The 12488-nt window shown below is 43.7% G+C and overlaps 1 protein-coding gene across 2 annotated transcripts in view; it reads left to right on the top strand.

Moving 5' to 3' along the window:
- The window catches only part of ANKFY1 (ankyrin repeat and FYVE domain containing 1), a 72046-nt gene that overhangs the window by 50486 nt on the left and 9072 nt on the right, over window positions 1-12488 (top strand). For both annotated transcript variants that reach the window (XM_037495151.2, XM_037495150.2), the window contains 10 exons: window positions 615-713; window positions 962-1115; window positions 2865-3033; window positions 3773-3891; window positions 4919-5075; window positions 5766-5966; window positions 7788-7964; window positions 10458-10605; window positions 11038-11128; window positions 11408-11532. In XM_037495151.2, the coding sequence (XP_037351048.1) occupies window positions 615-713; window positions 962-1115; window positions 2865-3033; window positions 3773-3891; window positions 4919-5075; window positions 5766-5966; window positions 7788-7964; window positions 10458-10605; window positions 11038-11128; window positions 11408-11532 (1440 nt within the window). The remainder of the gene's footprint in view (window positions 1-614; window positions 714-961; window positions 1116-2864; window positions 3034-3772; window positions 3892-4918; window positions 5076-5765; window positions 5967-7787; window positions 7965-10457; window positions 10606-11037; window positions 11129-11407; window positions 11533-12488) is intronic.

Below are 12488 nucleotides of genomic sequence, written 5' to 3'. Positions count from 1 at the left end.
TTAAGATGCTAGAACCTTTGGCTCTACTTCTTTCTTTCTTTGGGATATTTTCCAAGCCATGCAAAGTTTTGCCTTGATTTCTTTGAGAACGCCACTGTGGCAGGTCCTCACACACTCACCACTCCTCATCTGCCTCTGAGCCTTCCTAGCAGGTGGGCCAGGAAAGAGGAGCTAGAAAAAAGAGGGCAGGGAGAGTAGTGGGGGAGACTTTGTCCCTCAGAAAGTTACCCTTGGGTTTCCACTTCCTGCATCCTTGTTAGGCCAGCCTTTGGATTATTTATTTATTTATGTGTTTATTTTGGCACTGCTTGCAGAAGGAAGTGGGGTTTTAGATGGATTGTGCCTTTTTCTTGCTCACAGGAGTTTTATGTTGGTAGGAGTTATGTATTGGGAAAATTTGCCAGGACATTGTTTTAATCCTCTTTTCAGTAATCAGGTAATGTGTTTTCATTGTAGAGTTCTTTTCCTTTTGTGATGATTATTTTAAGCTTTAAAAAAATTCATCTCCATAACTTTTGCTCCAAAATATTAGATGTATGGGTTTTTACTCGTCACACTTAAGTGTGATCCATGGGATGGTAAAATAAGTGTTCTTTTCCTTTTCAAACATTTAGCTAATGCTCTTCATGCCACCAATAATTTGCAAATCATTCCGGACTTCAGCCTCAAGGATTCACGAGACCAGACTGTGTTGGGCCTTGCATTATGGACTGGTAAGGCTGTGTCAGAGACTGTTGACATTCGAAGACAGGCAGACATCACAACGGTGGGTGAGGGGGTGAGATAGGGACGTGTGAAGAGGTTGGAGCTAAATATTTAGTTGTATATAGCCTTTTTGTTTGGGTTAAGTCTTTAATATCCAGCAGAAATCTGAGAAGGTGAGAGGCTATATTTGTTGTAGTTAGATGCTGAGGAAATGGGAAATACTGTGCATGCATTAATCAGTATGTTTGCTTCCTAGGCATGCATACAATTGCAGCCCAACTGCTGGGCTCTGGGGCTTGCATCAATGACACCATGTCTGATGGGCAGACCTTGCTGCACATGGCCATGCAGCGGCAGGATAGCAAGAGTGCACTATTTCTCCTGGAGCACCAGGCGGATATAAATGTCAGGTAAACTGAAACAGCACTCTGCTGCAGCACCATGCCACATTTATTTATTTTTATTAAATTTGTTTTCTTACATTGTGTTCACTTCTGTACAGTATTTGCTTTCTCTCCTCGGGTATGTTCTCTGTAGTTCTTCTACCACCATTGCACCCGTGATCTAACTCCGTAGTCCCTTGTGCTCTTCCCTCCCCTGTTTTGTCCCCTCTTTATCCCCCTTCCCTGCAGTATCCTCAAAACTGTGGTCAGCTTGCAAGTGTTATCTTTCTCCTTTTCCTTTGTTCGGCTTCTCTGTGTTCCACTTAGAAATGAAACCATCCAAATTTTAGCCATGCCACATTTAATTGAGATGGTTCAAAAGCATAGCCTTGCTCATAAAGATATTTTTGTTGCTTGTTAAATAAAGGAAGGGCAACAATAGCTGAAAAAATACAAATACAGTGTTGTAATTGATTACAAGCATTGGCTCCAAAGGGGAATTATAATTTGCTCTTAATGGAACCTTTCAAAACCAGTGCTCAATAATCAACAAATCTCATTAAAAAAAGGACAATTTTAAGACCAACTTTTTTAAGTAAAATTTTATTGATTTACCATTGGTTTACAATACTACATAAATTTTGGGAGTACAACTTCACACCTTGATATGTGTATATGCCTGATTGCACCAAAACCAAAGTTCTAGCGCCATCACACTATCACATTAACACCCTGTGCCCTTTCCTTTTAAACCTTTTCCCTTACCCTTTGATAGCCACCATATTTTTCACAGAGTTTAAAAGGTACTTTTGTTGTGTTTTGTTAGTTCTTTTGCTTTATTTGTTTATATTTCACATGTGAGCAAAATCATCTGGTAATTGTCTTTCACTTTCTGACATTTTGTTTACCATTAAATTCTGTCCATGTTGTTGCAGAAGTCATAATTTCATCTTTTAATATCTAAGTAGTATTCCATTGCGCATATATATATATATATAAATATATAACGACTCCTTTATCTAGTATTCTGTTAATGGGCATTTAGGTTGTTTCCATGTCTTGGCTATCGTGAATAATGCTGCAGTGAACACAGGGATGTATATGTATTTTTGAATTATTCTTTTCAATCTTTTTTTTTAATTTTCTTACCATCATTTATTTTTGGACACTATTTGATTTTTCCCTTCAGGTGCAGTCCCCCTAGTTCTTTGTATTTGTTGCATTGTGTAAGCTCTTTGATATCAGTCCCTTATCAGTTGCATGTGTGCAAATATTTTCTCCCATTCAGTAGGGTGTCCCTTGGTTTTGGTTGCTGTCTTTTTTACTATATATTGATATGATCCTTTTTAAGGTTTTTTTTTTTTTTAATTTATGCATAGTATTGGGTGTAGGCCAGAGGTGCGGGGGATGAGAGGATTCATCAGAGGCAGAGTGGGGAGCAGAACAGGTGGATCTATGAGATACTTGGCTGAGGGGAGCAGCAGACAAGACAGGAGAGGTCTGCTGCGCCATGTGGGTCACCTTCCTGGCCGGGGATTGAACTCGTGCTGCAGTGGCTGGCAATAGCTTGAAAGCTCTGAGACTTTAATCCCTGCACCACCATGGAGGCCCTGACTATCTAAAAGGCAGGGGACATATGCTGTTGACAGGTTAAGCTTCTCCAAAAGAATATTAATGAGTGTGAATGAAGTTTTTTTAAAAGATGTAGTGAATTCTGGCCTCCTTATCATTTGGTTCAAGCTACAAACATTGGTTTTGGCATAATTGTCCTAGCAGGACTCAGGATGGGGAGACAGCCCTTCAACTGGCCATCAGAAATCAGCTTCCGCTTGTGGTGGATGCCATATGCACACGAGGAGCTGACATGTCCGTGCCTGATGAGTCAGGGAACCCCCCACTGTGGCTTGCGCTGGCAAATAATCTGGAGGACATTGCATCAACTCTGGTAAGACAAGCTCAACTTTTTGAGATATTATGTGTCAGAGATGAATTTGGTCCTATATAACAATCTTATGGAGCAAGAGATCTGCCAAGTAACAAATAGGTTCAAGAATGGGCAGTTCAGAGTCATGTTTAATAAACTTGCAGTTCAACACAATGATGGCAGAAAATTACCAAGAAGCAAGAGAGCATTTCCTTAGGTAGCTTATCATGAGGTGGATTAATTTAATGTGGACTGCCCTCATTATTACTCTACTGATAAATTCCCAAATCTTAGGTTTGTGTCTTTTGTTCAGAAGACAGACCCAAAAGTGGAGATAATTAGCTTTCTGGATGTCCTGTAATGTCATGTTATGGCATTTTGCACTGGGAACTTTATTCAGTTGTTATTGAGATTTCCTGTTTATAACAGGTATAATTTATTGAGATCTTCTTAGTCCATGCGTATGCATGTACATGTGCGTGTTTTCTGTGCCTTCTCCAACACAGCTTTAGAGGGCAGTGACGGAACATATCTGACTTAGATTTCTCAAATCCATCCTATAGGACCTTTTAGAAGACCGTACCAAGCAGGTTTTAATCAGTGTTTGTAAAGCTAAATGGCACTAGTTAATTATCAGTTGCATCTTGCCTGAAAAAATAGATCTAAAAATTGTACATAAAGCTCAGAGATGGTAATGAAAATTTTTGTCTTCACTAGCAGTATTTGTGAGTACTCTGTGTCAATCTGTGTTTTCTCTCAGGTCAGACATGGTTGTGATGCTACTTGCTGGGGTCCCGGACCTAGTGGATGCCTCCAGACACTCCTGCACAGGGCCGTTGATGAAAACAATGAGTCCACCGCCTGCTTTCTTATTCGCAGGTAAGAAGAAGCTATGTATCTCTTCAAATCCTTTTTTTTTTAACTTTTTTAAAAAAGATTTATTTATTTATGCATACAAGAGCTGGGGTACAGGCCAGAGATGGGGTGGTGAGGATTCACCAGAGACAGAGTGGGAAACAGAACAGGCAGACAGACTGAAATACACTACTGAGGGGAGCAGTGGGCGAGACAGGAGAGGTCTGCTTCGCCATGTGGGTTGCTCTCTGGCCGGCCGGGGATCGAACTCGTGCTGCAGAGGCTATGGATAGCTTCATTGTGCGGTGCTTAACCTTGCACCACCAGGGAGGCCCTAGCTCTTCAAGTCTTATTCAACTTACTGCAAACTAGCTCTAAATTTTAACCTACCTACAGCCTTGACATACCTATAACTTTCATTATTCAGATTATCAGAGGATCACTGTTCTGTCAAGTCAAGACAGCCAAGGGCCAGACTCACTTGTGGGGAGGGGGACTAGTGTGCTAGTTCAGAGAAACTGAAAACTAAGCCATTTTCTTGCTTTGGGAGCCATTTGGGCTCCTGTAAGTCCTATTAGGCCAGTTCATACTGTGAAGCCAGGAGGCTGGGGTGGAGACCAGATGGCTTCTGTAGAGTCCCACCAAGATGCTTGACTTCTGAAAGGCTCCATAGGCTCCCAGAGTGCAGGGTGTATGAGAGGCAAGGCTATTCAGGAAACTTTTAGAGCAGTGGTTCTGAAACTTTCAATGCATGAACATTCCCTGTCACCCTAAGTTGCCTTCAAGAATAAATGTAGAAAAATTTGTTGGGAGCCATGGCGAGGTGGGGCTGGGATAAATGTAGAAAAATCTGTTGGGAACCATGGCGAGGTGGGGGTGGGGGGACTAATCAGCCATATTAGAGGAGAGACCAAGGTCAGTTATCCCTGGAAGTGGCAGCAACTTTTTATTGGGTTGGGTGAAGCTGCTGCTGTACATTTGTCAGCATGCCAGTAGACTAGGTAGTCGCATAACTGTTAAATCTGCCTTTGTGTTGCTTTCATCTTTTCAGTGGCTGCGATGTGAATAGTCCCAGACAGCCAGGTACTAATGGAGAAGGAGAGGAAGAGGCCAGAGATGGGCAGACTCCCTTGCATTTGGCAGCCTCCTGGGGCCTAGAAGAGACGGTACAGTGTCTTCTGGAGTTTGGTGCCAATGTAAACTCACAGGTGTGCAAAGTGTCTCTTTCCTGGGGAGCTAGATGATAATCCAAGAATTAGGGAAATCTCTAATTGAACAACCCTTGTAAATTTTCCGGTCCCAGACTTCACTTTTACCATGAATGGGGCTGCAGTACAGACAGATTGACTTTCTCTGAGTCATACAGCCTGCCTAGAAATTTTAATGATTTCAGGTTAAGACATTTTTTTCTTTGTGCATTTGTCCTTTCTACAGCATGAGGAAAATTTGTTTTGTTCTTTTTGCCTTCTATTTCTGTTAGTTACAGATTTCCACTTACGGCTTGTTCTAGTCCTAAGCTGAGTACTGTTTGGGAAAATGTTCCATTAGCTCAGTTGAGCACTCCTGGGTTTTTGTTCCTTGCTGTTTTTCAACATTCTAGCCTGTGAAGATTTATATATACATATGCTGCCCTGTAGCCAGATAAGGAATGGTATAATGTGGAGGTGAGGTTATTGCCAATCTTCTAAACCAAATGTGTGTTTGCAGGATTACTGGAGTGTTGTATAGTGAGGGGTGGTTTTCTGTCATTTCTGTGTTTGGCCTCTTTACAAGCCACTTTCAAACACTGTGGTAGTATTGATTCTCAGAACCAAATGTGATTTAAAAATTATCCCTCTTTATAATTTTCCTGAACTTTATTTCACTTGGACATTGAAACCTGCACCTTGTCCCCACAGGATGCAGAAGGAAGAACACCTGTCCACGTGGCTATCAGCAACCAACACAGTGTCATCATTCAGTTGCTGATTTCTCACCCTGACATCCACTTGAATGTACGAGACAGACAAGGGCTGACCCCTTTTGCCTGCGCTATGACTTACAAGAACAACAAGGCAGCCGAGGCCATTCTAAAACGAGAATCTGGGGCTGCTGAGCAGGTGAGTGACCAACACCTAACAATTTACATGGTGCCCTGAGCACGACAGAACCTATTAAGAGACTAAACAAATGTCACCAACTAAATAGGCCTCTTTTATATAAAGACATTCATTTTGAAATATCATACTACCCTTATATTAAAATGTGGCCATTCAGATATCTGTCAGTGCCAGATGAGATTTGACTGGCCTTCTTGTCAACCATTGGTGGTGCCACATGAAGAAGGAAGTGGGAGTGGCCAGGCCTGGAAATAGGAACTGTGTAGCATGTACAGTGGAGCTCATTGTTTGCTTTTGCTTGGTTGTTTAACTGACTAGTAATAAATGTCTTCAAAGATTTAAATTGTGGGCCTCCCCTGGTGGCGCAGGCGGTTGAGCGCAGCGCTCTGAAGCTGTCCACAGCCTCTGCAGCATGGGTTTGATCCCGGCCAGCTGGCGAGGGACCCACATGGCGCAGCAGCCCTCTCCTGTCATGCCCACTGCTCCCCTCAGCAGTGTATTTCATCAGTCTGCCTGTTCTATTCCCTGCTCTGTCTGGTGAATCCTCTCACCCTCCTGCACATCTGGTCTGTACCCCAGTTCTTGTATAAATAAATAAATAAATCTTTTTAAAAAAAAACCAACAAAAAAAGATTTAAGTTGCACTTCAAAAGCTTATGGTATAATGTTGGGGCAACTTTGTTTTAGAGGAATTGTTACCATTCAGTTTAGCAGCTTTCTTCCATTCATTCTCCTTGTTCTTTGTGGTTCTTCACCAGCCACTGAATGGTGAATTGTTGATCTGTAGCAACTGGGGTGAGTTAGTTTAATTAGTCCTGCAGACACTTGAATCTCAGCTATTAGCATAGTGCCCAAGATTTATGAAGGCAAAAATGGAAACTTGGGACCTGAGCAAAATGAAATCCTAACTTGGTATTTCAGAGTTTGACTTTCCTTTATCATTTTTTGGACTGAGTGTAGGTGTTAATCTTAACCCTTGTCCAGATGGTGTAAAATGTTCACGATTGAAGATAGTCACCTCACTTCCCTCTCCATCTAGTCCAAAACTGGTACTGCTTTAGTCTTTGTGTTTTTCAGATTGCTACTGTTGATCAGAATCTTTCGCAGAGACAGTGACACTCCGGATGTTTATGTGTGAGGGAGTGCGGTGTGTCTGTGCCATGTTGGTGTCTCCCTCACCCCTCGCTGAGCACAGTGTACATGACAGCTCTTAGAATTACACTCTCCTCCGTGGTTTGATTTGAGTGAGCTTTTGCCTGCTTTACATCAGTGGAGCAAAGTTTGACATGCAGTTGGCTGCCTACCTCCCTGTTGTGTATTATTTTCCTCTCACTCAGCGAAAGAGGAAACTTACTGAAGACTTTTTTGACTGCTCAGCATTCAGGTGGTGTGGTGGTGGTGGTGTTAGGACGCTTACTTTACCCAAAGCAGGAGACTCCCAAAGTGACTTTCCATCTTTGCCTTTTTCCAAGCATGCTAATATCATGGTGCCTGTGTTTCCCTGTTCCTCAGATTGTCTTTCTTGACTTTCCAAGCCCAGCTCTTGGAGGATGCCAGGCCAGTTTCTATCAGAATAGTGGCTCACTTCCCCTGACCACATGAATGAGACCACATGTGTGGTCAAGTGCACAAACTATGTCTATAGATTGAGGAGGGAGGGGCATGCAGGAAGCATTTAGTATTAGTACTGGGGGGAAACATCCTGGAACCAAGGGAAGGACAACACTGTGACCTCTCCAGTGGTCAGCCCAGCTGGCAGGAGCTCAGGATGCACTCGCAAGGGAGCCCACTAATATTTTGGCTCCTGCTTTACTGCCTTAGGTGGACAACAAGGGCCGGAATTTTCTTCACGTGGCCGTTCAGAACTCTGATATTGAAAGCGTCTTGTTCCTGATCAGCGTCCAGGCTAATGTGAATTCCAGAGTCCAGGATGCTTCCAAGCTGACCCCTTTGCACCTTTCTGTCCAAGCAGGTTCAGAGATTATTGTCCGCAATTTGGTAAGTGTCACTGAAACATGCTGTGTGTAACATGTGGGCAGAGCTTGCTGCAGAGCTGTCTGTAATCTATCATCACTGGGGTTTTGCCAGGTGTTATGAAAGGGGAGCTAAGCCAATACACTTGGGTAAACAGGGGTGTCAGTGAGCAGCATGTCCTAAGTCCCCTGCAGGCTGCTTGGGCAGGCAGAGACTGGAGTGAGGCCTTGAGGGAAAGCAGGGTTTGGATAGCAGAGGCAGGGTGGGAACAGCAGGGGCAGAGCAATCTACTTCAGGGTCTGTGTGCTCTGTGACAGGCCTTCAACTGGTGCTTTCCAGTGAGCTTTCTCCCTTAATTCTCAAAACCAGAGGAGTATAGGGCATTATTTACATTTTACAAAGGAAAAAATTTAAATCCAGAATTTTCCCCTCTAAGATGATTATCTAATCAGCAATGTAGCCAGGGGCCTGCCTTTTCCAGTCTAACATAATGCCAGAGGAGAAATTTGAGCAAAGATGTGGAGACTGGAAAGTGTATGTGAAAAGTAGAAAAGTTTGGTTGAAATTTGAGTAGAGAGTAGAAGATGCAGTTGGAGAGGCAGATAGAGACCGGGTTGTACAATATGGCATTTCAGACCCACAGCTGTGAGCAACCTTATACTTTCAGCAGTGGAGAAACTATTGTATGTGCTCGAGCTGGGTGCATGGCCACAGCCAAGACCAGGGTTCCATGTCACCTGGTTGACCCTAAGAGCTGACAGCTGCTGGTGTCTGCAATCAGCCCCCAGTGCACTCTACTGAACTGGCCCTTGGAGCACCTGACCAGCCTGTGGTGCCCCAGGATGTTTGCTTTTTGAAAAGTACTTTTTGGAAAAAAATCTATGATTTGATATGTGTTGGATATAAAAGAAGATTTACCTGGGAGCATGGGGCTTAAGTGAGGACAGGGTCACAGTGAAGAGGCCGAGGGGAGGCAGTGGCACTGAGGGATGGAACTGAGGAATAATTTGGAGGTGGATCTGATGGAAACCAGGCACACACTGGATGAGGGGAGACAAGGTAGGCCTTGAAATTTTGGGGAATCGAGCCACATAGTCATCAGTGTGCCTCCCACTCTAATTGAGACCTAGAGAAGTTTCAAGATCATGGCTTCTTCACCAAGGTCATGTCCCCTGCCTTACTTAAGTGTGACCTAACAGGTCACAGGTTCCTGGAAACAGCTCATCTTCCAAGCAGTGGCCATGTGGTCTTTCCTCTGTGAATTGGGGCAGCTTAATGTTGAAAGCTGTTTGCATTGAAAACAATGTCTTTTACCCAAACCTCTCCCCCTTCCCCCAATTAACCCACTGTGGGGTTAGCTATGGTCCTTCACACAGTATCGTTACCCCTCTGCAGTCTGCCTTGTCTGGAACGATGAGTGATTTGACTGGGTGCCCGGAAGTCCTGGAGGCTTGAGGAGGCTGGGACTTGGAAGTCAGGGTCAGAGGCAGAGGAGCACACCAGAGCCTGGTTTTTCCTGGGACACATAGAGAAATCAGGGTAGCCTCAGGCCATGGAAGAGAGAAATTGGGTTCTGGCTATAAATTATTTTCTATTAACAGCAACTAGCAACTGTCTCTGGAACTTTGCAGAAAGTGGATGATGAATGAATCTCAAATACTAAAGAGACAGGATGTTATTTGAAAGTCCTTTCTTGCCTTTGATTCTATAATTCTTGGTTATTTTCTTTATTTTAAAACTAGAATGTAAAAATTATACATGCTTATTGTAGAAAAACTTAAAAACACAAGAGTATAAAGCTAATAGAGAGGCTTCCCTGGTGGCGCAAGGGGTTAAGAGGCAGCACTATGAAGCTACCTGCAGCCACTGCAGCACAACATGAGTTTGATCCCCAGCCAGGGAGCTGACCCACACGGCACAGCAGACCTCTCTGGTCTCGCCAGCTGCTCCCCTCAGCAGTGTATCTCAGTAGATCCACCTGTTCTGCTCCCCATTCTGGTGAATCCTCTTATCCAGCCATGCTGTTTTTTCATCTTAATAACTCTTCTGTTTTTTATGTATGATAATTTTCACAGTCTTCTTGCAGTCAGGTTTTACTGTTACAAGTGGACATCCTTATCTAGTACAGTGAGGCCTGTGCACTGTGCCCTTGAATAACATTTCACTATAATGTTGATGAGAAAAACAATCCCAGCCAATATTGAAAGACGTAACTTGAGGACCTGCTTTGAATATATTTCTTTTTACTTGAAGTTGCAGTTTCCAAGAACCCATCAACACTGCTAAGTGAGGACTTAATGTGCTAAAGAGAATTCAGTGTTCCAAGGAATGGTTTTTTGACATTTCGGTAATTGCCAGGATGCCTTTGGGATAGGTTTTGCTGGTTTATGCCTCTTTAGGAATGTGTGTGAGACTCTTATGCCTCCAGCTTTGCCAGAGGACAGGCAGGCTTGGCCCCCTAAGTGGGACCTTGATGTACATGGTAGAGAGGCTACTCATGTAATCAACACCTGACAGCTTCTTGCAGGAGCCAAAGTGAATGAATTAACCAAGCATCGTCAGACTGCCCTTCATCTCGCTGCCCAGCAGGACCTTCCCACCATCTGCTCAGTCCTCTTGGAGAATGGAGTGGACTTTGCTGCTGTGGATGAGAATGGAAATAATGGTAATCCTCAGTCATTCCTCTGTTTCCAGTGCTGAGTGCCATTAGCAACTCCTCCATTCTAGAAGTGAGGCTCGTAGTACCCTGGGGTCTGCTTCCCTTCAGGAGGTTGGCTTTTCTATAGGAGCAAGCTGACAGGAAATGCTCTGAACTGAGCCCTGGACAACCTCCTGCTCTGAATGATAATCCTAGAAACCTGAAGTGGCTTCTTAAGAAATCATTAAATCTCATCTTCAGATAACTGCAGGAGTAGACAGCAAAGGCACATAAGGTTCCACTTATGATTGATTATTGGTAGGGGAAGGGAGTGGAGACTGAGTGGTCAGTGGCTGCTTTGACTGAATCTCATTTAGAGGGAGATTTGAGAGGGTAAGGAGGGGTGGGACAATCTGTGTGTGCTTTTGGGTTTATACAATTAGAGGATTTACTCCCCAGCTCTGCATCTTGCTGTCATGCATGGGCGGCTCAACAACATCCGGGTCCTCCTGACAGAGTGCACTGTGGATGCTGAAGCCTTTAATCTGAGGTGAGTGTCTGGCCCAGGACAGAGGCCAGGGCTGCCCCTCAGAGCTGGTGGTCACTGGTGCCTTACATCAGCCCCAGATGCATATTGCAGACTGGCCACTAGGACACTAGACCAGTCTTTGGTGCCCTGGCATTTTTCTTTTTGAAAAATACTTTTTAGAAAGACTTTTATGGCTTAATATGTGTCCTTTAGATTATACTGCTCATAGAAATGTTCATTTCTTTTATGTATGATGAGTGTGGCAAATACATAACTAACTTTCCTGGTTTATTTTCTCAGAGGTCAGTCGCCACTACACATTTTGGGACAATATGGCAAAGAGAATGCAGCAGCCATCTTCGAGCTCTTCCTAGAGTGCATGCCTGAGTATCCTCTGGATAAACCAGATGCAGAAGGAAACACAGGTCTGTAATAAATTGTCTCTCTTGTCTTAATGTGCTCCTTGCTTCCTGGAAAAACCAGAGCCCAGATACACGTCATTATTTAAGGTAGTTAGCCCAGTGCATGTTGATGGGGCTCACTGAGCATGTGTCATAGATGCCTGAGCTAGAATTTGAAGTGTCTGACTTATGCACAACCACATTTGAAATGTGTCTAGTGCTCCAGGGCCATCCCCAGGTCCAGACACACCTGCTCAGTTGTTTTTATTGCCCTCATCAGTCTCTTGTCTGGTTAGCCAGGTCCCTGTCCAACTCCCAAATCTTAAGAGAGAGAAAATATAACCATCTCACAGATGCTTGACATGATTTGAAAAAATGGCAAATGATATACAGGTAGAAGAGCTGATGTCTTATTGAGATGTTACTAAATCAGCCTTTCTTGTGGCGTTATTCTTCCTATCCACAATCACTAATACATTTGGTAATTTTCATAGGTTTTTTTTAATGATACACATTTGCATTCATTTACTTGTTGAATACTTACAACAGCCTTGTAAGGTAAACTGTATGTGTGCCAGTCGTTTAAAAAGGAAACACACACTCAACAAGATGAAACCCAAATCTCTTTCTTCTAGCCCGGGGCACACTTTGCATGTTGCTGCTGTTACATTCCCACCTGTTTATCCCACGCTAGATTGTGCCTCCTGGACCTTTGGTAGAAATGCAGTCCCAGGGGGCTTCCTGAACCTTAATGTGGGACCACATATGCTGTTACTGGTTCTTGGCCATAACACATGAACATGTTTTTAATCTGGCAGTGATGAGCTTGAGCTTCAGAGCAGTCAGCCGCTGGGAGTGAGGGAGCTGCTGGACCCAGAGTGTATGCCATTGAGCACCAATCCTGGGAGCAGGTGCTAGGCAAGCAGGTGCTTCATGTTACAAAGACTGAGTTTCAAATACTAGCTCTGCCATCTAGTGGG

This window comes from Talpa occidentalis, unplaced genomic scaffold (genome assembly GCF_014898055.3).
Source record: "Talpa occidentalis isolate TD23 unplaced genomic scaffold, MPIMG_talOcc4v2.1 talOcc4.7, whole genome shotgun sequence".
NCBI lineage: Eukaryota > Metazoa > Chordata > Mammalia > Eulipotyphla > Talpidae > Talpa > Talpa occidentalis.
Note: the sequence above shows the minus strand (reverse complement) of the source record. Positions and strands in the feature narration are given on the sequence as shown.